Source organism: Pimephales promelas, chromosome 23, assembly GCF_988280905.1.
Source record: "Pimephales promelas chromosome 23, fPimPro1.hap1.1, whole genome shotgun sequence".
Taxonomy (NCBI): Eukaryota; Metazoa; Chordata; class Actinopteri; order Cypriniformes; family Leuciscidae; genus Pimephales; species Pimephales promelas.
Window position 1 is genome coordinate 28,488,992 of NC_142791.1, and position 27,554 is coordinate 28,516,545.

The 27,554-nt window shown below is 38.8% G+C and overlaps 1 protein-coding gene across 3 annotated transcripts in view; it reads right to left on the reverse strand.

Moving 5' to 3' along the window:
• The window catches only part of unc5cb (unc-5 netrin receptor Cb), a 189,489-nt gene that overhangs the window by 6,567 nt on the left and 155,368 nt on the right, over positions 1-27,554 (reverse strand). For 2 of the 3 annotated variants that reach the window (XM_039662011.2, XM_089126524.1), the window contains 5 exons: positions 24,830-24,889; positions 16,300-16,491; positions 11,903-12,250; positions 6,985-7,072; positions 5,221-5,392 (listed from right to left, as the gene is read on the reverse strand). In XM_039662011.2, coding sequence (XP_039517945.2) covers positions 5,221-5,392; positions 6,985-7,072; positions 11,903-12,250; positions 16,300-16,491; positions 24,830-24,889 — 860 coding nt within the window. The remainder of the gene's footprint in view (positions 1-5,220; positions 5,393-6,984; positions 7,073-11,902; positions 12,251-16,299; positions 16,492-24,829; positions 24,890-27,554) is intronic. The other variant, XM_039662012.2, reaches the window with a different exon arrangement.

Genomic DNA, 27,554 nt, shown 5'->3' on the forward strand with positions numbered 1-27,554 from the left:
AAAGTTAATTGTTCCACATTACAGAGAAATAATAAACTATAATAAAGTGAGCAATGTTACTTGTAATATTCTTTCTCAGCCCTGAAACTCGAACCATTTTCCGATGTTAATAGTTTGTAATATTTATTTTTAATGTGATATTTAATGATTAGAGTTTATCCTGATGCTTCTAAGCTTCAGATACTGAATAACTCTTACTGACCACAAACAGTGCTTATAACAGCAGTTCAGTGAGAAGAAATACATGTGTTAGTTTGTGTGTGTGTGTGTGTGTTTTTGAGTGTGTGCGCGATTCTGAATGTGTGATTAATTGTGTGAGTGTGCAAGTGAGTGTGTGCATAATTGAACGTGTGTGTGTTCACATCACGAGCTCATCACTGCGCCGGACCTGCTCTCTGTGACCTCTGACCTCACGCTCGTGCTGGTGTGTGTGTGCGTGTCTCATTACGCAGCTGGGAAGCGTCTCCATCTATTAGCTCTAATCCTGACGCTCACACTGTCATTAATTTCATCCCATTACGGACGAGAGAAAAGGAATTAAAATACTTTATAGTCGGCTTGGCCGTTAAACAGCGGCATTATGACTAGCCATTAGCCTCTTTAACGCATCCTGTGGGAGCGCGGGATTTGAGCGCGTTAGTGAGATAATTAGCAAACAGGATGGAAAACTGGGCTAATGCCTTGCAGAATGATTTATTTACTCCAGCTCTCAGTCCATTCATCAGAGCAACGAGCTGTCGCTCAATGTATGCAGAAACCACCGTCCACTAACGTTCTCGGAGAAATGTTGCTTTCCGAAGGAGAAAAGACAGAAATGCGCACTCAGAAACAGAGGAACGTCATTTTCTGAACGGCAAACGCATCAAATCAAAGAGTGGGCGAGTGAAAAACACATTTACCGCGTGGAATGACTCGGACGGATATGTATTTTGACACGACCGGGAACGCAATATTTCCTATCTGTGTGTGATCAACCAGTCATCATCAGTGTGTGAAGGAACCGCGTCTCCACACACACACGGATATTACGGCTGTCACGCGTCAGATGGAATCGATAGTTATTTCTTTGTTTAAAGGTCCAGACGCATGTGGCGTTATTGCCTGTGCCTCGAGTATCCATCACCGTCACAACTGTGCCATTACGGGATATTATTCAACACACTCTGGAGAACATGTGCTGCTCGAACCCACACACACACACGAGCGGAACACACACCTTCCTAGAGAAGTGCCGCCGAACATAAAAACACAGTCGCTGATTATTTTCCATACCGTGTTCAAAAACACTAGACACCATCACGTCATGTGACTTTATGAGAGGAGCCATTATGCACTATAATAATATTATTTCTTAAAAAGTTTAACTTTTCCATTTAATATTTAATTTTATATCAGCTTGATTTTACTTAATTTTTACAAAAATATAATATTTAATTAAATGAGGATTATGAGAGAGAAACAAACTAAAATCAAAGTCATAATGCACTGAAATAATTTTGTTTAGTTAGTTGACAAAGCAAAGTTTGTAATGTTTATTTTATTTTAATTTGATTTCAATGACCATGAACATTTTTTAGTTGGTTTAGTTTTACCAACACAAGTGAGATGAATATAATATAATAGTGTATAATTGTGCGATTTATGAGAGAAACCAACTGAAATTTAAGTCATTATGTAATGTTAATTTAATCTTGTTTTTCCAATTTTCTGTTTCATTTGATATTTAAAAAATAAAATTCATAAAATTTCTCAGTTTCATTTAATCTAATATTTATATATGATTTTATTTTATTTAATTTCAGCTTTAATTTAAGGTTTTATGAGAGAAGCAAACTGTATGCATGACAACACCCTTTATAAATGAATGCAGCACGGCAGATTTGAATATGCATGAGTGTGCATGAGTCATATGGATTAACGTTATGATACTTATGTGTGTTTTCTGTCACATTTCTGGATCTAGACAGCATCCACCCACACACACACACACACACACACACACTTTCAAATTTTGGGTCAACTGTTGTTCATTACTTCATCGCTGCTTTGATTCACTCAGTCAGAGAGTGTGTGTGTGTGTGTGTGAGGTCCGAGCGGTTCCCCGCGTGCGGTTCATCCGTGCCGTGACAGGAAGTTTCTTCTTTTTAAACTGAATTTGCATTCAATTTAGAGGCGAATAGAAGACGCTTGGGAGGCAAACAAACATCTATTCTGTGTCTCTATCAGATTATGCATGCATGCAGGGAACAAGCTTCTGAATAATGAAACGGCAGCAGAAAGTGTTTGACGGACCGCGGCGTCTCTCAGCAACAGGAAGCGCTCGTTATTTCAGGCAAAAGAGAACGAGAGATTGAGGGAAGAGCGCAGGATGAAACACACTTTCTTTCCAGCACAGCAGACAAGAGTTTATCTGATCTGAAGACAACAGGACTTCCTCTGGCCGACTCCACCAGACGCCCACCATCGCTCGCTCCTCTGTGCGAACGGCTGAAGGCCATCCAACAGCGCTTTATGTGGGATCAGATGAGACAAGGTCACGGACTGTTGCTAAGCAGCTCAAAAGAGGAGAGCGTCTCTCGGGACCAAGAGTCACACTGATGGAGGAGCCCAGCTCTGACAGACACTTAGAGAGAGAGAGAGAGAGAGAGAGAGAGACACAGACAAACTACGAGAGTCAACCAGTAGACAAAACTAAAGTCAGAATGTTGGTTCAAAACTGTCTTTTTTTGTTTGTTTGTTTGTTTGTTTGTTTATATATATATATATATACACATGTATTTCATGCATTTGTTTACTGATTCATTTACTAATTATTTGTCCATTGCCTATGTAATGGTCATGCCAATAAAGCTCATTTGAATTTGAGAGACACAGAGAGAAAGACCGAGAGAGAGAGAGAGAGAGAGAAACAGAGAGCGAGAGAGAGTCCGAGTGAGAGAGAGACACAGAGAGAGAGAGAGAGAGAGAGAGAGGGAGGCCAATAATTGGTCTTTGCAGTGTTATTTTAGTATTACTAGAATTTATTCACATTTTAAATGAGTATTTATTTTTATATTTTCAGTTTCTTTTTAATTTTAGTTACATTTTTAGTTTGTGCTTTTGCCATTTGTATTATATATATATTTTTTATTACAATTATTTAAAAAGTTTTATAAGTTTTAAATCTATTATTTACATGTTATTTTATTTCAGCTTGATTTTAAGTTAACTAACATTTTTTCAATTGTTTTAGTTTACAATAACAAAACCGAATATAATTCATAACATACTGTAGTTATATTTTATCATTATATTATAAACTGTGTAAATTATCCAATGATTTGTTTTATAGTAGTATTTCGAACTATTTAAGATTTCGCACTAGTTATTATTTTTTCAAAACCATTTCATTAGGTTACTGCCAAACTGGAAATATTCACATTTTCAGTTCATTTTAATTTTAGTTTCAAGTTTAATCATTTCATGTACTTCATAATTATATATATATATATCTTTAAAGTTTTCCATCTAGTATTTATATGATGATCTTTTATTTGAGCTTTATTTCTTTTAAATATTTAGTTGTGGTGTCGAGTCTGTTCCTCGGACGCCGTCCTCCAGTTCTTCTGACACTGCGGCAGTGTACTGTACCGTTCCAGCAGTGCGAGGGTGTGAATGTGTGTGTTGAGGGTGGTGTGAGTGTATCGCAGCTCTTGCGTGGGTTGCGTCGCCTCCTGCATGGCTAATTAACTCGCCAACATTGTGTTTGTGTGAACAATAGAGGCCCGGAGGAGTTCTGTTCATTTCTGCTTCGGATAAACAACTTCTCCTCGTCGCCCGTGATCATGACAAGGCCAGTGGGTGGGAAACTCGTCTGACATCACGTTCTCCATCGCCATCGTCTAATTAACTCCGGGTCCGTGTTGAGCTGACAGTCGGCGCGTGTTTTGGCTGCAGCGAGTGTCCGGGCCGCCTGATATCCAACGGGACACCGGCAGGGGGTCGCACATATGTACACACACACACACACGATCGCACATCAACAGCTCAGATGCTTCAGATGAACACGTTTGACCTCCGGCTGCTTCATTCCATGGACACAAGTGAAAAAATAAGTTATTCATATTTAACCAATGCAGTTTGCTGCGCCACAACGTCAAAGTTAACGTTTTTTTCAAGTAACGGAAATGCTTTTTTTAATGGTTTTCTTTTTTTTAATGGTTTTGATTTTATTTCACTGGGAAATTGATTTTTAATGATTAAATGATATTTATGATTTACTTCTAAACCTATAAAGTCCCACTGTGAGCTGCGAGGGTTTGCTTGTGTTGTGCCTGCATCATTTCAGCTTAGTTTTAAAATAATAGCGTTTTACAGAGGAATTCCTGGTGAAAAACTACATTACCCATGATGCTGTGCGGACAATTCCACCAATCAGAGAGCAAAACATGCCAAGAGCTCTTTAGCTCCGCCCACTCCCATGAAGCACTGCGAATGACGTAATTGAGTCGATCAGTTTGAATAAACACATATGCAACACATTTAACATAAATCTAACATATTGTTAAAATAAATATGATCAACATTTTAAAAGAGCAGTTTTATTTTTCTCTGTAGTTATTAATTAAATTCTGATGTTCGCAATGCTTCATGGGATTGTAGTTCTTTCCCTCACTGAAGCCAAGTTCTTGTAACTATATATTTTTGTCTGATTTTCAAAACTTTTGTGCTGTAAATCAGTTTGTAATGTTGTGATTCACATTCTCAGTTGGTTCGTCTTTATGCGTATGAGAGTTTGAGCTCAAGAAGTTTACGATACCAGTGTCAGATTTAGTGTGTTTATTGTTCTCACACTTTTTGAGTTTGCATCATTTTCCCAGGACCTTTCGAGCCACTCAAGAGTAGGAGATTTTAGTGCTAAGGTCCTCGCACACAGAGCTCAAAATTCAAGTCTCACATTTTCGCACGTTTACAAATAAACAACATCACGTCGAGTCAATCACGTTGCCTCCGAAACTTTCGTCCGTCAAGAAAAAATTCGGATCAGGTTCGATGTTTTTGAGCTTTTCACATCCGTAGCAAGCATTTCGAGAGGTGTTTTGACAAATTCAGAGCCACTGAATGACGAATACAAAAACACATGAAAATTTCAGACTATAGACTTTCTACATTTTTAGGCTGTTCTTTTAAACTCGATGGCCACCATCTGAACTTCCTTGCTAAATGGCTCCGCCCACTCACCTCCCACTGGCCCTGCTGTGATTGGCTCTTCAGCTGAATGAGCCAATCCTCGCTGTCGGCCTCGACGCAGTGGTGCATGGTGATGATGACGGGCCGGGTCAGAAGAGCTCCAGGAGGACCACAGCTGACCACGGGACTCAGAACCGTCTCCTGTGTGTCGTCCAGCGGCGGCCTGAAGAAACACACACACATTAAACATCAACGACCAACAGAGTTGCGTTCCTTGCCGCTGTCGCCCGTGGCTCGCTCAGTTAGGCTTTAAAAGTCAATTCATATTCAGTAATATTATTGATTGAACATTTTGAGCTGAATAATGACACGGAATAATAAAGCTGCTTCGAAACAACCTGTATTGTATGCTAGAGAAATAGACATGGATTGACTAGAAATGAGATCTCTGTAATATATTGTATTAGTAACAATTACATAACTTTTTTTTTTAATTAATTTGAATTGTTATTATTTTCTTCATTTAGACGAATGATTCAATGACTCGCTCATAAAGACTTCACTTGTTTCATTAATGGATGAATCAGTGTTTTTGAACGAATCTCTTGATTCAATGACTCGCTCATAAAGACTTCACTTGTTTCATTAATGGATGAATCAGTGTTTTTGAACGAATCTCTTGATTCAATGACTCACTCATAAATATTTCACTTGTTTCATTAAAGGATGAATCAGTGTTTTTGAACGAATCTCTTGATTCAATGATTCACTCATAAAGATTTCCCTTGTTTCATTAATGGATGAATCAATGTTTTTTTGAACGAATCTCTTGGTTCAATGACTCACTCATAAAAAACTTCACTTGTTTCATTAATGGATGAATCAGTGTTTTTTGACCGAATCTTTTGAATCAATGACTCATTCATAAAGACTTCACTTGTTTCATTAATGGATGAATCAGTGTTTTTTGAACGAATCTCTTGATTCAATGACTCATTCATAAAGACTTCACTTGTTTCATTACTGGATGAATCAGTGTTTTTTGAACAAATCTCTTGATTCAATGACTCATTCATAAAGACTTCACTTGTTTCATTACTGGATGAATCAGTGTTTTTGAACGAATCTCTTGATTCAATGACTCACTCATAAAGACATCACTTGTTTCATTAATGGATGAATCAGTGTTTTTGAACGAATCTCTTGATTCAATGACTCACTCATAAAGACTTCACTTGTTTCATTAATGGATGAATCAGTGTTTTTTGAACGAATCTCTTGATTCAATGACAAATACATGTTTTTAACAGTCACTACTGTTGAAACGATGTAATTAAGACAATAGTTTTTTGAAGCATCAAGTTATTTCTAAAAGGTGATTTGCTCTGATTCAGATTTATGAGAAGTACACAGAAGTACCATGATAAAAGTTTATAGTACGGATATAAATCACTGAACCGTAGACATCAGTCATTATATCAGAACTATAGGCTTTTATCCCAGTACTTCTGTGATAATCTGAATCATGCAAGACAGAAATAATGACACCGTGTCATATCCATACATGACAACTGCTCTCTCTGGATCAGAACGTACATCTGAATGCTCGCTGTGATGGAAATGATCAAAGGTTTAATAGACAGAGACGAACTGTCATTTAGGAATAAGATTGCGTCACTGCTAAATCGAGATCGGAGACAAACAGATACTTTAATAAGTGAGCAATGTAAGAATGGCACATGTAGTTGTGTGTCAGGTACAGATGGGCGTCTTCATGGGCGATAATCCCCAGAATGAGGACGTTTGTCACGTTACCTCATGCTCTCCTTCCTGTGAACCGTCACGTACATCTCATAGACTCGTCCCTGAGGGATGGCGCCCGCTGGCACCAACAAGCTCACTCCTGCAGAGAGACACACACAAACACACACACCATCAGTCTGCCAGCCTGTGACCTCTGCCACCCCGTGCCAAACGCCCTGTCAGTGTCAAACACACACACACACACACACGTCTCAGCCAACAGGGAACACTCTCAGGGTTATGAACAAACAGAACATTGGTTCATAGGGATCTTGTCTTTAATAATGTTTTCTTAACGTTCATTAATGGAAAGGAACGTTGTAGTCGGATGTCTGTCTAACATTTTGTTGCTACGGTTTCATAGAACATTCAAATGTAACATTTCAATTACAAAAATCATCAAATGGAACGTTTTAACTTTTAAAACATTTAAAGTCCCCCTGTAGTAAATAACTGTATCCCATAAAACTCATCTTTGAACACAATAATGACATATCTTAAAATCTCTTGAATGTAACTCGACACCCTCGCCTCATTTAGTATGTGCGGTTCTATGAATATACAAATGAGCCCCGCCTCCACTCACTCACTCACTCAGAGATCCGCTGGTTGTCGATCACACGTTGATCTGATTGGTTACAAGGTGGTTTGTGAGGTCAGAAACACCAGCGATTTCAAAGCGTGTTTTTGAGACTGTCTTTGGTTCACTGCAGTTTTAAGGAGCAATGCTGTCCACTTATCAACTTACACACGGTGTGTGTTAAAGCGGATTAAAAACACCACATAGACTTTCAACATTTTCAACACAGGGGGAACTTTACAAACTTGTGTGTTGTTATGCGCAGAGTGGTGAATTGCTCCAGTCTCACAGACTCATTGATTCTCGTGTCCTTCATGTGAACTTCCCTTTGAGCGACTGTCACTCACCAACAACAGAAGAACCGCATCACCAGAGAGCACAACCACAGACTTCAGCCGGATCGAGTCTGTTCACGTCAACAAGAAATCAAAATCAACTATCTAATGAACTGAATTCACATTCCTGCTGTTATTGTGATCAATTCATCCGTGCACATTAGGTTTCAAAAATAAAATAAGTGATCAGTGCAATAACGTGTCAAACAAAAACCAAGAAGAGAAAAATAAAATAAATTCCAGCAAACACAACTAATAAAAGAATCAAAAGAAATAAAAAAATAAATGTAGTAATATATTTATAAAATATAATATTTGTTACACACACACACACACACACACAGAGAGAGAAGTCTGGTTGATCCAAACAACACCTGACAGATAAATCAAGGCCGACTCTCTTCTCCTGCTGGATGTCAGTTTCACTCAGAACTGTGTCACATTAAGGACATAAAACACCCTGTGAGTGACATTTCATGTTTTTAAAATGGTCCGGAAACGTATTAGCTGTGCAAGAGAGTGAATGGAAATGATCTTATTTAACATTATAGAAAGTTTGGAGCATTTAAATGTTCCTGCAGTGCTACTGAGATCCAGGGATCTGCGGTGGGAACTATGAATTGCTGAGGAAATCCAGCGCACGAGGCGTCAGGAATCTAGTACACTTAAAGCCTAGTTCACACTACATGATTTTAAAACGTCAGGCTGAACTGTGCGGTTCACACTACATGACTTGCTCTCTGTGAAATCAAGTTGTTGAGCTGTTCACACCACACGACACAACGTGATTGATCCACAACAGGAGATAACGCACTACACCAGTTGACAACAACTCTGTCACCCAACCGTTCTATCTTGTCTACAAACCACGTTTTGTTGCGAAAAATCACGCAATTAAACTAACTGGAAATGACGCGTAATAGCATGCGTGCCAATACCCAGCGAAGAAGACGAAGGCGAACACAACATGTGAATATGGACGTCAAACAGAAACTAGTGCTAAAAAGTAGCTAAGTAGCTACAACTTCTGTAAAAATGAATAAATGAAATATAAAAAATAAAAGTGTGCTCCTGTTTTACAGCTTTTCAATGATGTTCACGTCGCGTAATTACGTCACTTCATAACATTCCCCTGGCAACAGGTTACGTCACTTCATAACGTTCCCATGGCAACAGGTTACGTCACTTCATTACGTTCCCATGGCAACAGGTTGCATCACTTCATAACGTTCCCATGGCAACAGGTTACGTCACTTCATAACGTTCCCATGAACAAGTTACGTCACTTCTTAACGTTCCCATGGCAACAGGTTACGTCACTTCATAATGTTCCCATGAACAAGTTACGTCACTTCATTACGTTCCCATGGCAACAGGTTACGTCACTTCATAACGTTACCATGGCAACAGGTTACGTCACTTCATAATGTTCCCATGAACAAGTTACGTCACTTCATAACGTTCCCATGGCAACAGGTTACGTCACTTCATAACGTTCCCTTGAACAAGTTACTGTACGTCACTTCTTAACGTTCCCATGGCAACAGGTTATGTCATTTCATAAGGTTCCCATGGCAACAGGTTACGTCACTTCATAACGTTTCCATGGCAACACGTTACAGGTTACGTCACTTCATAACGTTCCCATGGCAACAGGTGGAAATGGCGGCTCTCGTGCGAAGCAAACGCAACATTTTTCAACTTTCTAAGATCTGTGACTTTTTTGCAACAAAAATGCGAGGATTTTGAAATCACGCAAGTCCTGCATATTTTGCACGGAAATCTTTTTAAGCGGCGAAAGTGCGGCGCATTTGAAAAAAATGCGAACTTTGGCTGATTATACACTGAATCATGGGATCGCATAGTCACGTTTTTCTGGAGGGACTGGTTGATGTAAACTCTCCATCCGAAATCAATAGGAATGAATTCAGTCCGATTGAATGTGCATGTAAACAGAAGCAGTGTCTCCCTCAGGGGCCGTGTTGACGCGCTCCTGTTATGAATGCCTGAGTCGAGGATGGGTGTCAGGCGTGAGAGTGATCACCCTCTCAGTGTCCTAATCCCTTTATATCTCAGCGGACACTGAGGCACTTTGAGGACTAATTTATGATCCAGCGCTGTTCTCCCGGGAGCTGTAAAACTCGCGGCGCCCATGAGGAGCGTTCAGACAGCCACATCTCTAAAGCCGAGTGGATGTGGCCATCATTCACACACACCTCACTGCCTTCAGGAGCCTCACTGTGACTCGGGGGGATACGTGTGATCATAAAATTATTTAATGGCTCAATATCAAAGTATTGTGACAATATGAATGTCATTTTTCCTAAAAGGCTCCTATGGTGTTTTGAGACGAGAGGTTTATCAGGACAGTGCAAAACCTAGACATGAACATGGTGTAAAATCACAAATCACATCACCACATTTACATTTCATATGTTTTTATAATATTGCATATTAAAAGTTACAATAAGGTTTCATTAGTTAGTGTGTTTATTAATCTTTGTAAAAGTTAGTTAATATACAAAGGGACAAATGTTTTAAAAAATGTATGCAACTTATGGTTTATTAATGCATCAGTATATGTTGTTCCCATAACTAAGAAATGTTTTAGAAATATTATTCATTGTTAGTTAAATAACTAATGTTAACAAATGGAACCTCATTGTTGGCTCTAGATATTTAAGTAGGCTAAATATAATGTATAATTTTATTTGCATTACAGTAACAGGAAACAATTGTCATGAAAAATCTGAAAACAAGATTGACTTTAAGCGAAGTATACTTTCTTTTGCCAGTGGAGTTGATGTCGACAGGTTTGTGAGATTCGCTGACGAACGGTTGGACGACGAGCAGATTGATGATTGTTTCAGACTCACTATATTTTGATGAAAGACCAATGACAAACACTTCCTTCCCTCAATGAAATCTGCAGTCTGATAAACCGCTCACAGCACGATCTCTACGGGTTTGTTCACTCGGCCGTGGTTTGGTTTCTCTACTCGAGCGTCCTGTAATGTGTGTTTATGGGTCGGGCTGTGATTTTCTCTCCAACACACACACACACACAGGCCTGTTTCTTATAAAACCCAGAAGCTTCAATCATGAGAAAACACGATTAACACTGAAACACATGTGCGAGCGCACGATGGCTTCAAGCGTGTTTATTTTAGCACTTCCGTCAGTGAAACACTACAGCCTGTACTGAAATAAATATCAGTAAATATTGGTAACATAATTAATATAAGAAAGTTACAAATATTTCCCGACAAAGATGCGTCATATCGCATGTGGGACACGAGCAGGACAAAGACAGTCTTTCTCTTTTCTAATGTCTTCATTTTCTCCTGAAGCAACGGATACTTTAGCGAATTTTATCTTCCGCACTGTCGAGACATTTAGCCCATGTTTGATTTTGTGCTGCCAGAGAAAGCGAAACTAAAATCCAAAGCGTGTGTGAAACGTGCTATACAAATAAACGTGACGTACCATCATAACACAAGCACAAACTGTTAAGTAGAATTTGATGTGTGAGGAAAAAGGTATCAGGCCCATTATATTAGCATTTTTACTGTGGTAAAGTAGAAAAAGGAAGAAATGTTTCTAATCCCCTGAGAAAGTGGGCGAGACGTGTGTGAAGATTTGGGAAAAGACACAAGATGGTTCGCTGATAATCGGGTGACCGGATCGCTAATCATGATACAGAGCCGACAAAGCTTAAATTTAAGGGCTCACGTGACGTACCTCTCGTTCGGCACTCGAATCCAAATGTTTCCATGGCTTCAATGTAAAATTTAATTTCTAACCTATTATTTCTTTTGTAAACAAAGCTTTGTGCTTCACTCGTGCCATAATATTCACGTACGAAATATTTTGTTGGTGTTGTGCTGAATTTCGACCCCCAGCCAAATCGTTGAAATCAAGTACCTGATTGCCTAACTCATCCTAAACCCACCGATGATAGTGGGCACAACAGCGGCGCATCTGTCGTGTGGTCCGGACACAGATCCGCACTGACCTGAGTTGGGCACGATCAGATGACCCCCGAGAGCGTTGAAGGAGCCGAACGCGGTGCAGGACGGGTCCCAGGAGCGCACGAGTGTGTGTGTGCGCCGGCTCATGGTGTCGGCCTCCGTCAGCGCGTGCGGGAGCTTGGGAGAGAGTGTGGCCGAGATGTCGGACAGGTCCTCCTGCGGCGTCACCAGACCGGACGAGTTGTACACCTTGATCTTCAGGTTGGGCAGCGGGTCCAGCAGAGGAGAGTTGGTCATGGGGATTTTGTCGGCCACGTCGTGGAGCGCGTAAACCGGTCCTCGGTACAGGGCCGCCGCGGACGTCAGGTCAGGAGGAGCCGCCAGCAGATCAGCTACACACACACACACACCAAATACAGCACTAGTTATAATATACATACGATATTTCATTTTTAAATTGACAAATTAATTAAAGTCAATCAAAATCTGATAATATAATGTTCAAGAAAAATAATATATATATTATTATTATAACAACAACTGACGACAATATATTTTAATTAGGGCTGTGCAAAGATTAATTGTGATTAATCCAAATACAAAAGTTTGTGTTTACATAATGTGTGTGTGCTGTGTATAATTTTTTTGTATATATATGCAAGAATTATTTGCACGTAAATATAGTATATATAAATATATATATGCATACATAATCTATATTATGTATAAATATAATTATTTTTTATATATGACATAATATACATTTTCTTACATATATACATGCATGTGTGCGTATTTATATATACAAAATAATTATACACAGCACACACAAATATATCATGTAAACTTTTATTTTAGATGTGATTAATCGCAATTAATCTTTGCACAGCCCTAATAATGGTCAATAGCCGTGTTATATTCACGATAAAACACGGCTGACCGCTTCACGCACCGTTACACCCCTAGCAACCACTCTTAGCAACGCAAACACGTTTGTTCACATTGATATTGTTGGTTGTAGAGTATTGAGGAATCGAGTGAGCATTTACAGTAGACATGGCATTTTCCTTCAGGTCAGTCCTATATTCGTAATAAAATATCCACTTGAATGTCTGCAGCAAAACCTGGTCCTTTTAACGAGACCAGGTCATGTGTCAGTTGCATCTTTCTTCTCCGTGTTCAACAAACGGACTCATTTCAATGTAAATGTCTCCTCTACTGACTCACTCACTCATAAAGACAGTCTTTACTGCGAAATAATGCGTAATGTTTACGGCCAGGGACTATTTTTTCCAGCGGAAGGAAGGTTTTTACTTCATGAAAGTTGCATTTATACATATTTTTGGCTTTAATATTTGTATTGTGTGGAAAATGTTTTGTAAAAGTTGTGAACGTTAAAAACATCAAAGTCTTATAAGACAAGAACGGGTCTTGTTCAAAATTCATGTTCAACTTTGAAAGGTTTTGATCCACTTATTTGAAATAGAATATTTTACTGTGACTTTTGATCAATTTAATCTGTCCTTGCTGAATAAAGGAATTCATTTTTTTCCAAAACTAATGTTACTGACCCCAAACTTGTGAACTAAAGTGTATAAATACAAAAACTAATAAACGGTACTTCAACATATTAAATAAAAACTACAGTAATTATTTACATTATAGTACAATAACACAAATAAGTGTGATAAGACATTTTTTAGTTGGGTTTCCAAGTGTGCGACACACACACAGGCCTAAAACGCTTAGTGCAAACCTGTTTAGCACACGCTGGTAAAGCATTATTAATGCATTGAGTAGAATCGAGTGTCTATTATTTGCGCTGTGATGAAGCGTTTCTCCCTGAAGAGCGGCATATATCCGGAGGCATCATTAGTCTTTCCCTCGTTACGGTCCTCATCTTTACCCAGACTCAGAGGGCATCGGGATCCACACCGATCCTTCACAGGTACACGCATGAATATTCATGAGATCGGGCGCGAACACACTGCACGCGACTCGCAAACTGACACCGCTAACGATTCTCTGCATCCGTGACCGTCTGCCGCTGAGACCTGAGGTTCGAGGAGAGGTCACCGAACACACGCTTCACACACACACGTAAGATCACTTCAGGGGGAATCTGGGGCTTCACATGCAGTTCTAGCCAATTAAAACACCATAGAAGTCGAAAAATGACCATTTACTCACTTTCATGTTATAAAAGAAGATATTTCGATGATGTTTGGGTTGTAGAAAACATCGGTCCCCAATGACTGACTCTAGATGGACAATCTTTTGTAATCCATTTTTTTATTAATATTTTGAATGTTTTTGTATTTTATTTTTTTATTTTAGTTAAAGTTTCAGTAATTTAGTTGTTTTTATTAGTGTACTTATTATATTTTATTGTGATTTTTAAATAAATGTCTATATAGTTTTTAGATATTTTTATTTAGATTAAAACGAAAAGTAAATGAAAATATATATAGATATATTGAGGGATATATATAAAGATATATATATATATGCATGTGTGTGTGTGTTTTCTAACTGTGTTTTATAAACCCCATTTCAGTTAATGTTTATTTTATTTTTAGTGGTTTTAGTTTACGTTAACTATATCAAACCTGGAAGAGAAAGAAATCGTACAGCTTTGGAACTTTTTTGAACATTTAAATTCCCATTAGTTTCCCATTTTCATATTTAAAAAATATATCTAAATTAAAAAAAAAATGATATATAAATGATAAATATAAATATCCAAATAAAACACTTACTTAAAATATGAAATATGTGTTTACCTGCATGTTGTGTGACCATTAATCAACATAAAAATAAATAAATAAATAAAAACAGGAACACATGAAAGGTTTATTCAATTATTGAAATATTTGCTTAATCTCAGCGAGTCCAAGTAAATAGTTTAGCTCAAAGATGTTCAAAACTCATGAATGATTGTGTTTGATAAGTGATGATTGCGGTGCTCTTGTTCTCCTGGTGTGTGAAGTGCAAACGCTGATGCGCATTCGACCCATTGTTTCCCACAACACCTTCGGCTGGCGTAACTCAGGCTGATGGGTAATTAACACTCAACATGCCAGACAGACAAAACTAATTACACCGTCATGATAACGTGCAGATTGCCTTCACATCACGCTGACAAGCTCCTAATAGCAGGAAACTCAAACGCCGCTGAGTTATGAGTATCTCCTCGTTCCAGACTTTGACGCGCATCAATTCTCCGTCTGCGGTCGCATTCATCAGCGGCACACCATCCGTCACTTCCTTTATCATTACAGTGACACTGACACAAAGAGGAGTGTCATGAGTTCAGGCTGGACTGCCACGGCGGATATTCTCAGGAAATATCAAACTAGGCAAATGTTCTCTCACATATCACAAATATAGAAAAGCAATAAAAGCCCAATAAAATATTGATATCATCGGTGTGCATATGTTGGGCAGACTCTAGTTATTAAAGAAAAATCATATCCACCATCCAGTTGTGTATGACATGTTTTTATGTATATGCATTTATTTTTTTGAAAGGGTAACTAATCCCCTGGTCAGAGCCTGACTCCACCCACTGGCAATATTTGAAAAATGCTGGAAAAGTGGGCGGAGCCCAGCGGAGGGGGGCGTGCACCTGAGACGCATCTCTTTGTATGTCACCAACAACCGCTGTGTCACGTACCACCGCAAACATCCAATAGGAAAATTCAACTGCAGTAGCCACCGTTCAACCTGAAGAGGGCAGCACTGAGACGCTTTTACACCATATATTGTAGAAATAGAACACTTTATAAACAAATGCCAAAAAAAGTTACTCGAATCAATGACTGGTATTAATAAAGATCCATTCTTACAGATCATTAACTAAAAAAAGTTGGTTAAGTGTTTAGGTACTCTTTAAGGAAATAAAGACATCATCAAAGTAGTCATGTGACATCAGTGGGTTGGTTAGAGTGTTTCGAAGCATCGAAAATACATTTTGGTCCAAAAACTGCGACTTTATTCAGCATTGTGTTGTGATCCGGTTCTGCTGTGGATGTGACGTAAGACGCACATACCACACACACGTCAGCAGCGGCACTGAACGCGGATCCACAGCAGAACCGGAACACAACACAATGCTGAATAAAGTCCCAGTTTTTGGACCAAAATGTATTTTCGATGCTTCGAAACACTCTAACTAACCCACTGATGTCACATGACCACTCTGATGATGTCTTTATTTCCTTTCTGGGCAAGGACAGTGTACCGTACACACATTTCCAACGGAGGGACAGAAATCTCTCGGACTAAATCTAAAATATCTTAAACTGTGTTCTGGAGATGAACGGAGGTCTGACGGGTTTGGGAGAGTCGTTAATGACATCATTTTCATTTTGGGGTGAACTAACCCTTTAAGGAATCTCTCATATTAGCTGAGTGTGCAGCGCGGGGACGCGTCCCGTACCTGTGCGAGCCGTCTTGATGTTGACCGGCTGGAATCCTCCGTTGAGTGCCGACGAGTCCATGATGTCCGAGTCGAAGTCCCGGTGGTTCTTCCGGTACACGAACAGCGCCACGATGACGGAAATCACCAAACACATGATGACGGCGATGACGATTCCCACGTAAAGAGCCACGTCATCTGTGCTGGGGGCGGCTGGAGACACACACACACACACACACACACACACACACACAAGATCAGTCTCATGCCTTTATTAAAGCGCTGTTAAATTAGGAGGGAGATTCTATCTAGAGTCTAATATCCTCACTGATCGCTCAGATATTAATAACTCAAGACTTTATTAGTGTCCAGCGAGAGAGAGGAACCGGTGATGTATTGATCATGCGTCTCAGTCACCGTTAGATCCACGGAAGACGGAGATCATTGAGAAGTAACTAATTTGTCTAATGAGTAACACACTCAACAGATGAGACAACGCACAACACACAAACAACTGACGACAAGCTAAATACACAGATGATGACGAGACCATGACAGACAGCTGATCCATGGTGATTGATCAGGTGATGGCGGGGAACACGAGGCATGCTGGGAAGTGTAGTGCCGTTGAGGTGTGTGTAGTCATGTAGTCTGTACATGTGAAACAGCAAACAAGAATTTTTAGATCTCACATCATCACGCTATAATGGACACTAGGACTGGGTCATGTGATCAGCGTTGAGTGCATATCATCCAATGATGTGTGTGTGTGAGAACTTAAAATCACATTCGGTTTCATTATATTAGTTTGATTGTGTGAAGTCTTTAGGTTTTCACACTGATGTCAGACTGGTTCATTCATACGATACGAGTCATGTGTGAATCATCCGATCTGAAGCTGTGTGTCAATCAAGAAAATATAATCATTTACATTCATGCAGAGGATTTTGACTTTAAAATTACTTTATGAGTTAGGTATAGTTGGAAAATAAAAGTAGTAATAATCATAATATCTATAATAGAATATGAATAGACAGTTCTTGAAGCTGATTGGTTAATAAAGCTGTAACCATGATGTAAAATGACTTGTATCGTAATGTAAGGTTTGCCACACCTAATAGACACACAACTATACAAACTCTTTTTGTTAATTTTACTGTAAGTGGAATGAATGCAAAGGGGGAAAGATGAGTTGTCTTTAAGACAGATACAAGAAACAGCATTAGAACAGATCCAGCAGAGCGACAGACGTGTGTGTGTGTGTGTGTGTGTGTGTGTGTGTGTGCTTGAGATCGATCTGGCCTGACTGTGTTCCCTCACTTCATCACGGATCACGTCTAGAGATTAGACTTTCCCCCGTTCTCTCGTGCCGTCACATCTATTCCACCCTCGGCTCTTCCCGTCTCGGAGAAAAAGTCCCGATGATTGTGTGGAATGGAAACTTTGACAAGCCGTCATTAGAAGCAATACTTTGCCCTCATTTCCATAGAAACAGGCCCTTTGTCCCCTTGATAATTGTGAAAAATGCAATTTCCTGTCAAAGCAGTGACAAGTGTGTGAGCGTGTGTAATATAGGTGTCCGCGAGGAGACAGGCAAACACGAACATCCATACGAGCGCCCCACTCACACTGACACACTGGTCCACCAGAAGAGGGCGCCGTCACACACCCCTGATGTCATTCAACTGGTACTCATGCATTCATAACAATCATACTCATGATATTCCTGCATGTGCATCACCTTATGGATTCACTGTGATCAAACGGGCAGGACTTGCACTGACAAAATAAATCACGTTTTTCATTATTCTTTCTTTTTTAATTAAATACCTAAAAATAACACTCAAAACAATAAATTGATCTGAAAAGCAACACCACTTATTTTTTAAAATAAGAATGTATTTTAATATTAAGATTTTTTTTTTTTACTGATAAAAAATGATAAAATTTGATTTATATTCAGGAAATGTCAGAAAAAAAGTTTAAGCCACTTTTATCTTTAATATACTGATAAAATGTGTACATTTTACTCTGAAATTGCTGGCATTACTGTTACTAATTACGGTACAAAGAAACGGCGAGTGACGCATCGAATTAAATGTGATATTTTGAAGCAGAAAGCAAAACTGTGTTTTCATAATCATTACTTTTTTTATTTTTTATAGTGACCTATTTTAGAAACGCATTTTATAAACAGCAATACTCCAGCATAAGCCCTCAGTAGGCGTCAGCAGTGTGTGTGTGTGTGTTATAAAGCAGCACTGAGTGTCTGTCGACTCAATTATGTATATTGGGTTATGAGCGCGCAGTAATAACCTGATGCGGTTAACGAGAACGAGCTTTACTTCAGATGAGAAATACAGCAACCAGCAGCTCCAGTCTGGGGCCTTTCTGGGAGTAAATACTGTGTGTGTGTGTGTGTGTGTTGGTGAAGGTAACAGTAATCGATGTCATGATCAGCTGAACGGTCGAGTTTAATCACTGTGATATTCCAGATTAATCTCACTAATGTGACTCGCCCTCCAAACCCGCCGCTGTGACCCGTCTGACGCACAAACACAGCGCTTTACATGTACACACACACACACACACGCGCGTGCAAAGCTGAAAGTTTGAGAGAAGGGCTGCGTGATTTGGAGAAAAAAAAAAATTAATTGCAATTTTTCTGATTAAAACTGTGGTAAAAAACAAAATCCTAATAAAAAAGCTCCATGTTTGCTGATTGTGTTTGTAGGTCTGCACAATTAGGACAACAATTTTGTAATTATATATTAGTACCAGGATAAGTTATTACAAAAAAATAAAAAAATACTATTCAATATGAAATACAAAGCAAGTATTTAAGATTTTCATTATTAATTATTATCATTATTGTTGTTAATAATTATGATAATTATTATTATTACTAAATATAAAATATTAAACAATAAGAAAGTACTATGAATTATTACTATGAAAAAAAGTATTATGAATTATTAATAATATAATGAGATTTATTTTAATATTTTATAAAATATTAAATTATGTATAAAATAAATATTGATGTTCATTAATCAAAATAAATATAACCCTTGCAATGTTTCACTTTGAAATATAGCAAGTATTTAAGAAAAGTAATGCAATAAAAAGTTTATGCTGCACAACTTCCAGTAATTTACATTACAATTAGATTAATACTAATATTTATTAAAACTAATCTTAAACATTAAACCATCAAGCTTTTATCCGGGCTGAAATCGTTCTCTTTTATGGTTTTCAATCGCCTTATCGCACACTTGGGAAGATTTCTGTCGGCCCAAACTCAAAGCTGTACCACTTTCCTCACAAAAGCAGAATGTGCTTTTCTACCATATAATGAGCACTGATTGTGATTTATAAGGTTTAGAAATGACAGAAACCCTCCTTTTGTCAGAGAAGGAAGCTCCTACAGGTTTGGAACAATGTGAAAGTGAATAAATGACAATTTTCTTTTAGTTTTGTCTGAACAATTCCTTTAAAACTGTTTCCTGAAAGAGGAAGTTCCCATTTAAAGATGTGCTGCTCTTTCTTCTCTATTGTTCTGTATATCGAGTGAAACTTCTGGAACAGGAACACATGTGGGCGGGGCTTGATTGTGTCTGTGGGGAATTGATTGGATGGTGATGGTTTGCTATTGGCTGATCTCATGTGAGTGACAGGTGGCCCCGCCCACATCATCAGAGAAGAGAAGAGAAGCTGCGAGAGGAACTGATTCTCATTCAACATTACCAGGTATGGCCGTCAAATAAAAAATTCAATTTTGAATATTCGTCAAATTTGTAAAAAAAAATAAATAAAAAAAAGCTTAGCTTATCCAGTTCAGCGCGGTGTGGGTGAGTTGTTAATTTGAATAAAATGGCAGGAAAAGTCTTTCATCATCAGCTGGAACACAGAGAACAGAAAGCGCTCCGCACTCGCTCAGATCAAGAGCATCTGGTGTGTGTGTGATGATCTATATGTAGATGTGTGAGTGTTTCTGAATGCCAGTTTGCTGGTGTGTGTTCATGTAGTTCATTGTGGTGAAGTGTGTTTTCTCAGGTTATTGATGCACTTACTCAGTTTTATGCACTATTGTAACCTAATTTTCCTCGTTTAAAAAGTGAATGTCATTTCTTTTTAATTAAAGACGCAATGCTTGATTTGGTTTATACTCGTTTATTGCGCCCTCTTGTGGGTATAGGAGACAACACAGTACTGTTCCCCCTCTCACATTAAAGGGACACTTCACCCAAAAATGAAAATTAGCCCATGATTTACTCACCCTGAAGCCATCCTAGATGAATAGATGCACTTTTATGATGATAGATTCACTTTTATCATGGAGAGATGCACTTTTATGATGGACAGATGCACTTTTATAATGGACTGATGTACTTTTGTGATGGATAGATGCACTTTTATGATGGACAGATGCACTTTTATGATGGACAGATGCACTTTTATGATGGACAGATGCACTTTTATGATGGACAGATCCACTTTTATGATGGATAGATGCACTTTTATGATGGACAGATCCACTTTTATGATGGACAGATCCACTTTTATGATGGATAGATGCACTTTTATGATGGACAGATCCACTTTTATGATGGACAGATGCACTTTTATGATGGACAGATCTACTTTTATGATGGATAGATGCACTTTTATGATGGACAGATCCACTTTTATGATGGACAGATCCACTTTTATGATGGATAGATGCACTTTTATGATGGACAGATCCACTTTTATGATGGACAGATGCACTTTTATGATGGACAGATCTACTTTTATGATGGATAGATGCACTTTTATGATGGACAGATCCACTTTTATGATGGACAGATGCACTTTTATGATGGACAGATGCACTTTTATGATGGACAGATGCACTTTTATGATGGACAGATCCACTTTTATGATGGATAGATGCACTTTTATGATGGACAGATCCACTTTTATGATGGACAGATGCACTTTTATGATGGACAGATCTACTTTTATGATGGATAGATGCACTTTTATGATGGACAGATCCACTTTTATGATGGACAGATGCACTTTTATGATGGACAGATGCACTTTTATGATGGACAGATGCACTTTTATGATGGACAGATCCACTTTTATGATGGATAGATCCACTTTTATGATGGATAGATGCACTTTTATGATGGACAGATCCACTTTTATGATGGACAGATGCACTTTTATGATGGACAGATGTACTTTTATGATGGACAGATGCACTTTTATGATGGACAGATCCACTTTTATGATGGATAGATGCACTTTTATGATGGACAGATCCACTTTTATGATGGACAGATGCACTTTTATGATGGACAGATCCACTTTTATGATGGATAGATGCACTTTTATGATGGACAGATCCACTTTTATGATGGACAGATGCACTTTTATGATGGACAGATCCACTTTTATGATGGACAGATGCACTTTTATGATGAACAGATGCACTTTTATGATGGACAGATGCACTTTTATGATGGACAGATCCACTTTTATGATGGACAGATCCACTTTTATGATGGATAGATGCACTTTTATGATGGATAGATGCACTTTTATGATGGATAGATGCACTTTTATCATGGAGAGATGCACTTTTATGATGGACTGATGCACTTTGTGATGGACAGGTGCACTTTTATGATGGACAGGTGCACTTTTATGATGGATAGATGCACTTTTATCATGGAGAGATGCACTTTTATGATGGACAGATGCACTTTTGTGATGGACAGATGCACTTTTGTGATGGACAGATGCACTTTTATGATGGACAGATGCGCTTTTATGATGGACAGATGCGCTTTTATGATGGACAGATGCACTTTTATGATGGACAGATGCACTTTTATGATGATAGATGCACTTTTATGATGGATAGATGCACTTTTATGATGGAGAGATGCACTTTTATGATGGATAGATTAACTTTTATGATGGACAGATGCACTTTTATGATGGACAGATGCACTTTTATGATGAACAGATGCAGTTTTATGATGGATAGATGCAGTTTTATGATGAACAGATGCAGTTTTATGATGGACAGATGCACTTTTATGATGGACAGATGCACTTTTATGATGGACAGATGCACTTTTATGATGGACAGATGCACTTTTATGACGGACAGATGCACTTTTATGATGGACAGATGCACTTTTATGATGGACAGATGCACTTTTATGATGGACAGATGCACTTTTATGATGATAGATGCACTTTTATGATGGATAGATGCACTTTTATGATGGAGAGATGCACTTTTATGATGGATAGATTAACTTTTATGATTGACAGATGCACTTTTATGATGGACAGATGCACTTTTATGATAGACAAATGCACATTTATGATGAACAGATGCAGTTTTATGATGGATAGATGCAGTTTTATGATGAACAGATGCAGTTTTATGATGGACAGATGCACTTTTATGGACTTCAAACCAGAAATGGCCATTCACTGCCATTATAAAGCTTGGAAGAGCCAGGACATTTTTTTTTATATAACTCTGTATTTGTCTGAAAGAAGAATGTCATATACACGATGGCTTCAGGGTGAGTAAATCATGGGCTAATTTTAATTTTTGGTTGAATTATCTCATTAAGTCTTTAGAATTATGCTAATATTTAAGAAAGAAATTGGAATTTAGCTTTTCAGCCTATTACCAGGATCATGAATTTAACACAATGATGATACATCATTTACAATATACACTGCAATATTCCATAGGAAATTCAATATTATTCAGCCATTTTGACAGCCTTATTACCAGGAACATGAATTTAACACAATAATGACGTGCACCGATAAATAATTTATAAAAAAAACCTGCAGTATTAAAAAAAAAAAATTAGATTTAATGGTGGCTTTCAGACCTGAGTTCCTCCAGGACGGTTCAGTCGCCCTGCTTGAGGATGGCATGAGTTCAGGATAGGGAGAGGAGCTGATCCCATCGATTGACCCGTGATCTCAGAAGCGAAGAGAGGCCAGCGAACGGGGTTTGATTATCTGACACACTCAGAGTTCGACGTTTCCACGCACGGTCACTTCGACACGGTCACACACACACACCGCATCCCAAATGAGCGAGAGAGACCCGAATACCCAAATACTAAAATCTATTCCTGGTCGGCTGACATGGATACTCCCTCATTTCTCTGCAAACAGAAGGATCTTCTGTATTATTCATAAACTTCCATCTTTAACAAAGATATCAAGGTAAATGATGACCCTCTACAGGAGCATAATGCTCATATTCTGCTCCGTATGGACGCGGAGAATCGAGCCGGAATGATGAAAGTCCAGCGATATCATGATCTATCCGTGAAACCCTTCCGTCCGGTCGAGTACTTTGATGATAAAGCGTCTCACACACACACACACACACACACACACACACACCAGAGGTGAGCATTAAAATGTATCACTGAGATTAATATGCTTCTTTGAACATGAGGGACTATAGGTAGAACAGCGTGAGGAGAGAGAGAGAGAAATGAAAAGGATTATTGAGCGGTTGCACTGGAGAAGCGGGCGAGAGACACACACATTTCCTCAGCAAGCGATCACATGTGAAAGAGACGCCCAGGGCTTAAAGGCCGGAGACACCACACACACACACACACTCAATAGAGGAATTTTAATATAGGAATTTTCCAAGGATTCACATTGTAAATAAGCAGCTGGATGCGGCTTGAACCTGTATAAGGTGGTCTTAGCAAGTCTTAGATATTATCCCATACATCATTCAAGTCCCAAACCCGTTGAAAACCAGCTAAACAAACCAAACTGGGTGAGCGCATTACATTAGATTAGACGCTTTAAGATGGTCTATGATGGCTTAGATGTTCTCCCAGGCTTAGCACAAGTCTAAAACTAGCTAAACAGACCAGACCATGTGACTAGTCTAAGCTAGTGTGTTCATGTAGTTCGGTATATTTTAGCCTAAGAGTTCATCCAAACCATCTTAAAAACCTGCAAACCACCTTAGACTCAAGGTGGTCCCCCAGTCTGGTCTGTTTTGCTGGTGTAAGCTGGTTTAGTTGGTCGCCCAGGCCTAACACAAATCCCAATACAAATACCTCTAAACCGACCAGACTCGACAATCTAAGGTGGATTGGTGATATATGCTGGAGCCCCAGTCTTTATACAAGCCCTAAAACCCTTTAAAACCAGCGAAACAGATCTGATGTGGCCAAACCACCTTAGACAGTCTAGGTCAGGGAGTCTGGTCTGTTTTGCTTGCATTAAGCCTGAATCCAAGTCAGTTTAAACACCTGGTCTGGTCTATTTTGCTGATTTAGATGGTCGCCCAGGCTTGACACAAACCCAAAACCGCTCTAAAACCACCAGATTTGGTCATCCAACAACCTTAGACCTTGTTTTTTCAGCACTCAAACACTCTCGAGAGGGAAAGAGATGGTATGAACGGAGAAAACGAATAAAAGGGAGGAAATAAGGAAGGTTTGGAGACGCATGCAAACAGAAATCAATGAAATGAAGGACTCACATGGATGAGGCAGAGCATTGCTCTTGTCTGTGTGTTCGGAGGACTTCTGATATAAGGAACCTTTGGGATAAAGAGAGGGAGGGATGGAGGGTGAGGGATGAAAATCAAATTCAACACAATCGGATTGAACAAAATCAAACAAGCCAAATAAAGACATGAGTGATGACGGCAGGCGAGGGCGATTCTTCTCCATTTGGTGTCACTTCCAGCCCGGACTCTTTTCTGCAGACAAACGAGGGAACGGCACCATCCGTCAGACGGGTTTTAGTGCTTCATTAGGACTAACGAGCGAGCGGGGCGGATTTAAGCTGATAAACAGTCAAAAGCACTCGCAGCCTCACATCTGACACACGGACGTGAGGAACGGCCTCTCTGCTGCACTCTGGGAGCTGACGCCATTAGACCAGAGACGCCCGCTGATGTGGCATGAGGAACGGCCCGACCACGCAAGAATATCTGCATATCGTGCATTCGGCCTGCGCTGGCATTAAGTGGTTTTCTTTCCTGTTCTGGAAGCTCATTCCCACCACATTAGAACAAAAACCATGAAATTATGACTTAAAATGACAAAATAATGAGAAAAAGAAGGTCAAAATTATAAGATAAAAAGTTGAAATTGTGACTTTCTATGTTATAATTCTGATTTGTAAATTTTGCATCTAAATTTGGACTTTTTGTCAATTATGAATTTCGTCTTGTGTTAATTTCCACTTTCATAATTCTGATTTAGTATGTCATTATTTCTAATTTTAATGTTGTGATTAAGACTTTTTGAAGTCGAAAATTTTAACGACGGTCATAGTTTCGACATTGTCAATTTCAACTTTTGTTATAATTTTGACTATTTATGTCACATTTACGACTTCTTAAGTCATAATTTAAATTTTCTCAACGTCATAATTTCGCATTATAATTCATAACTCATTTTGAATTATGTCAATTTCAAAAATAATTTGGGAAATTATGACTTAGTATGCCATAATTCCAACTTTTCATCTCATAAATAGGACTTGGCATATTATAATTTCAACTTTGTGTAATAATTATGAACAAAAGCATGATTATTCCCTAATGTGGTGAAAATGGGCTTCCGTGACGTCCTACTGAAAGAATGGTGGCACGTAAATAAATATACACAAACAAAAGACGATACAGCTCCATTTGGATGTAGAAAACAGTCGGTCAGAGACGGGAAGATCCATCGATGGACAGAAAAATCGATGCGCTGATGGATGGAGCTTTTATGTGCATGAAACCGACAGAGATGTTGTGCTGTGAGGAACTCGTGTGACCTTTGACCCCTCTGCTTTGTGTCTTCCTGAAACGACCCAGTCAATCTCGCAAACAGATGTTCAGCTCACATTACAGACCAAAATCACTGCAAACAATGCTTTCTCACTTAGCATTTCTGTCTCGTTTCCAGTCCAAATATCTATAAATTCTTAAAACAAGATGCATTTACTAGACGAGTAAAATGAGGATATTATGTCCTGTTTTCTGAGGGAATTAATCCAAATTAATTCGTCTTTGCTTAAAAAAAAGCTAAATGATCTGCCAATGGTGTAAGAAAAATAATCTTAATTCAAACAGAAACTAGACCCCATTGGCAGATCATTTGCTTGCTTTAAGCAAAAACTCACTTCATTTTTATTCATTACCCCACAAAACAAGACTTAATATCTTATGTAATTTTACAACTTTAGTAAATGCATCTTGATTTAAGAAAAGTTTGATATTTGGACTGGAAACAAGAGAAAAATACTAAGAAAGAAAAGCATTTTGTGCAGTGAATTAAGAAATTGTATCATATAAACTTATTTAGATTATTTTCATGACAATTAAACAGCTCTTAAACAGCAAAAAATACACAAGGGCAACAAACACTACCATGATGATGGAAATCATGTTTGCTGTCGCTCCATATGAAATGCAAATATTAGATTTCATACAGCAAAAAAAAAAAAAAATGTGCACAAGATTTAGTTTCTGGGAGAAGAAAAAGCCGGTGTTTGCCCTTGTGTTAGCCGTGCCCTTTTCCGTGGATCGATACGTCAAGAAAATGTCATCTGTCTGTGCGTTAAGTAACCAAAGCCCAGAAAAGCAACATCATAACAAAGCAAGACAGCCGAACACAGCGGGAGGACGCAGCGATCGAGGCCAAAACTACACAGCCCAATCCAGAACAAGACTTCAAATTCAATCTGACCTGCGCCTGAAACACCATTTGAGCACTTTACAAACTCAAAAAGCAAATAACTTTCTCCCAAACTCGCCCTGGAAGACCGGCAGTGCCATTAACGCAGAGGAAACGCTCCGTAAATGCTTTCTAACGGCATGAACTCACGCTTCTGAAGGACGAGCCGAGTTCACGTCTCGAGTGTAATTCATGTCCAATGATATTTGCAATAATGTGAGCTTTCAGATAATGTGCATTCCAGATAAACGCCCAGTGAAATGGTCATTAGCATGCACATAAGTGGTTTCACCCTTTTAGCTGGAGAAAGGGGAATATCAATCAAGGGAAGTGAGCCTAAATCTATAGCGTTATGGGTTTTATATTCCCCGCAAACTAGCCATCCATCTGACCAGAGGTAATGCTCCCACAATGCATTTCACTGGGAGAATAGGAAGATTCAAATGACTTCAATATCTGAGATTACGGCGTTTCCTGTACGCTGCTCAGTTAACAACTCGACCACCAAGAGGACGGACCACAATGCACTGC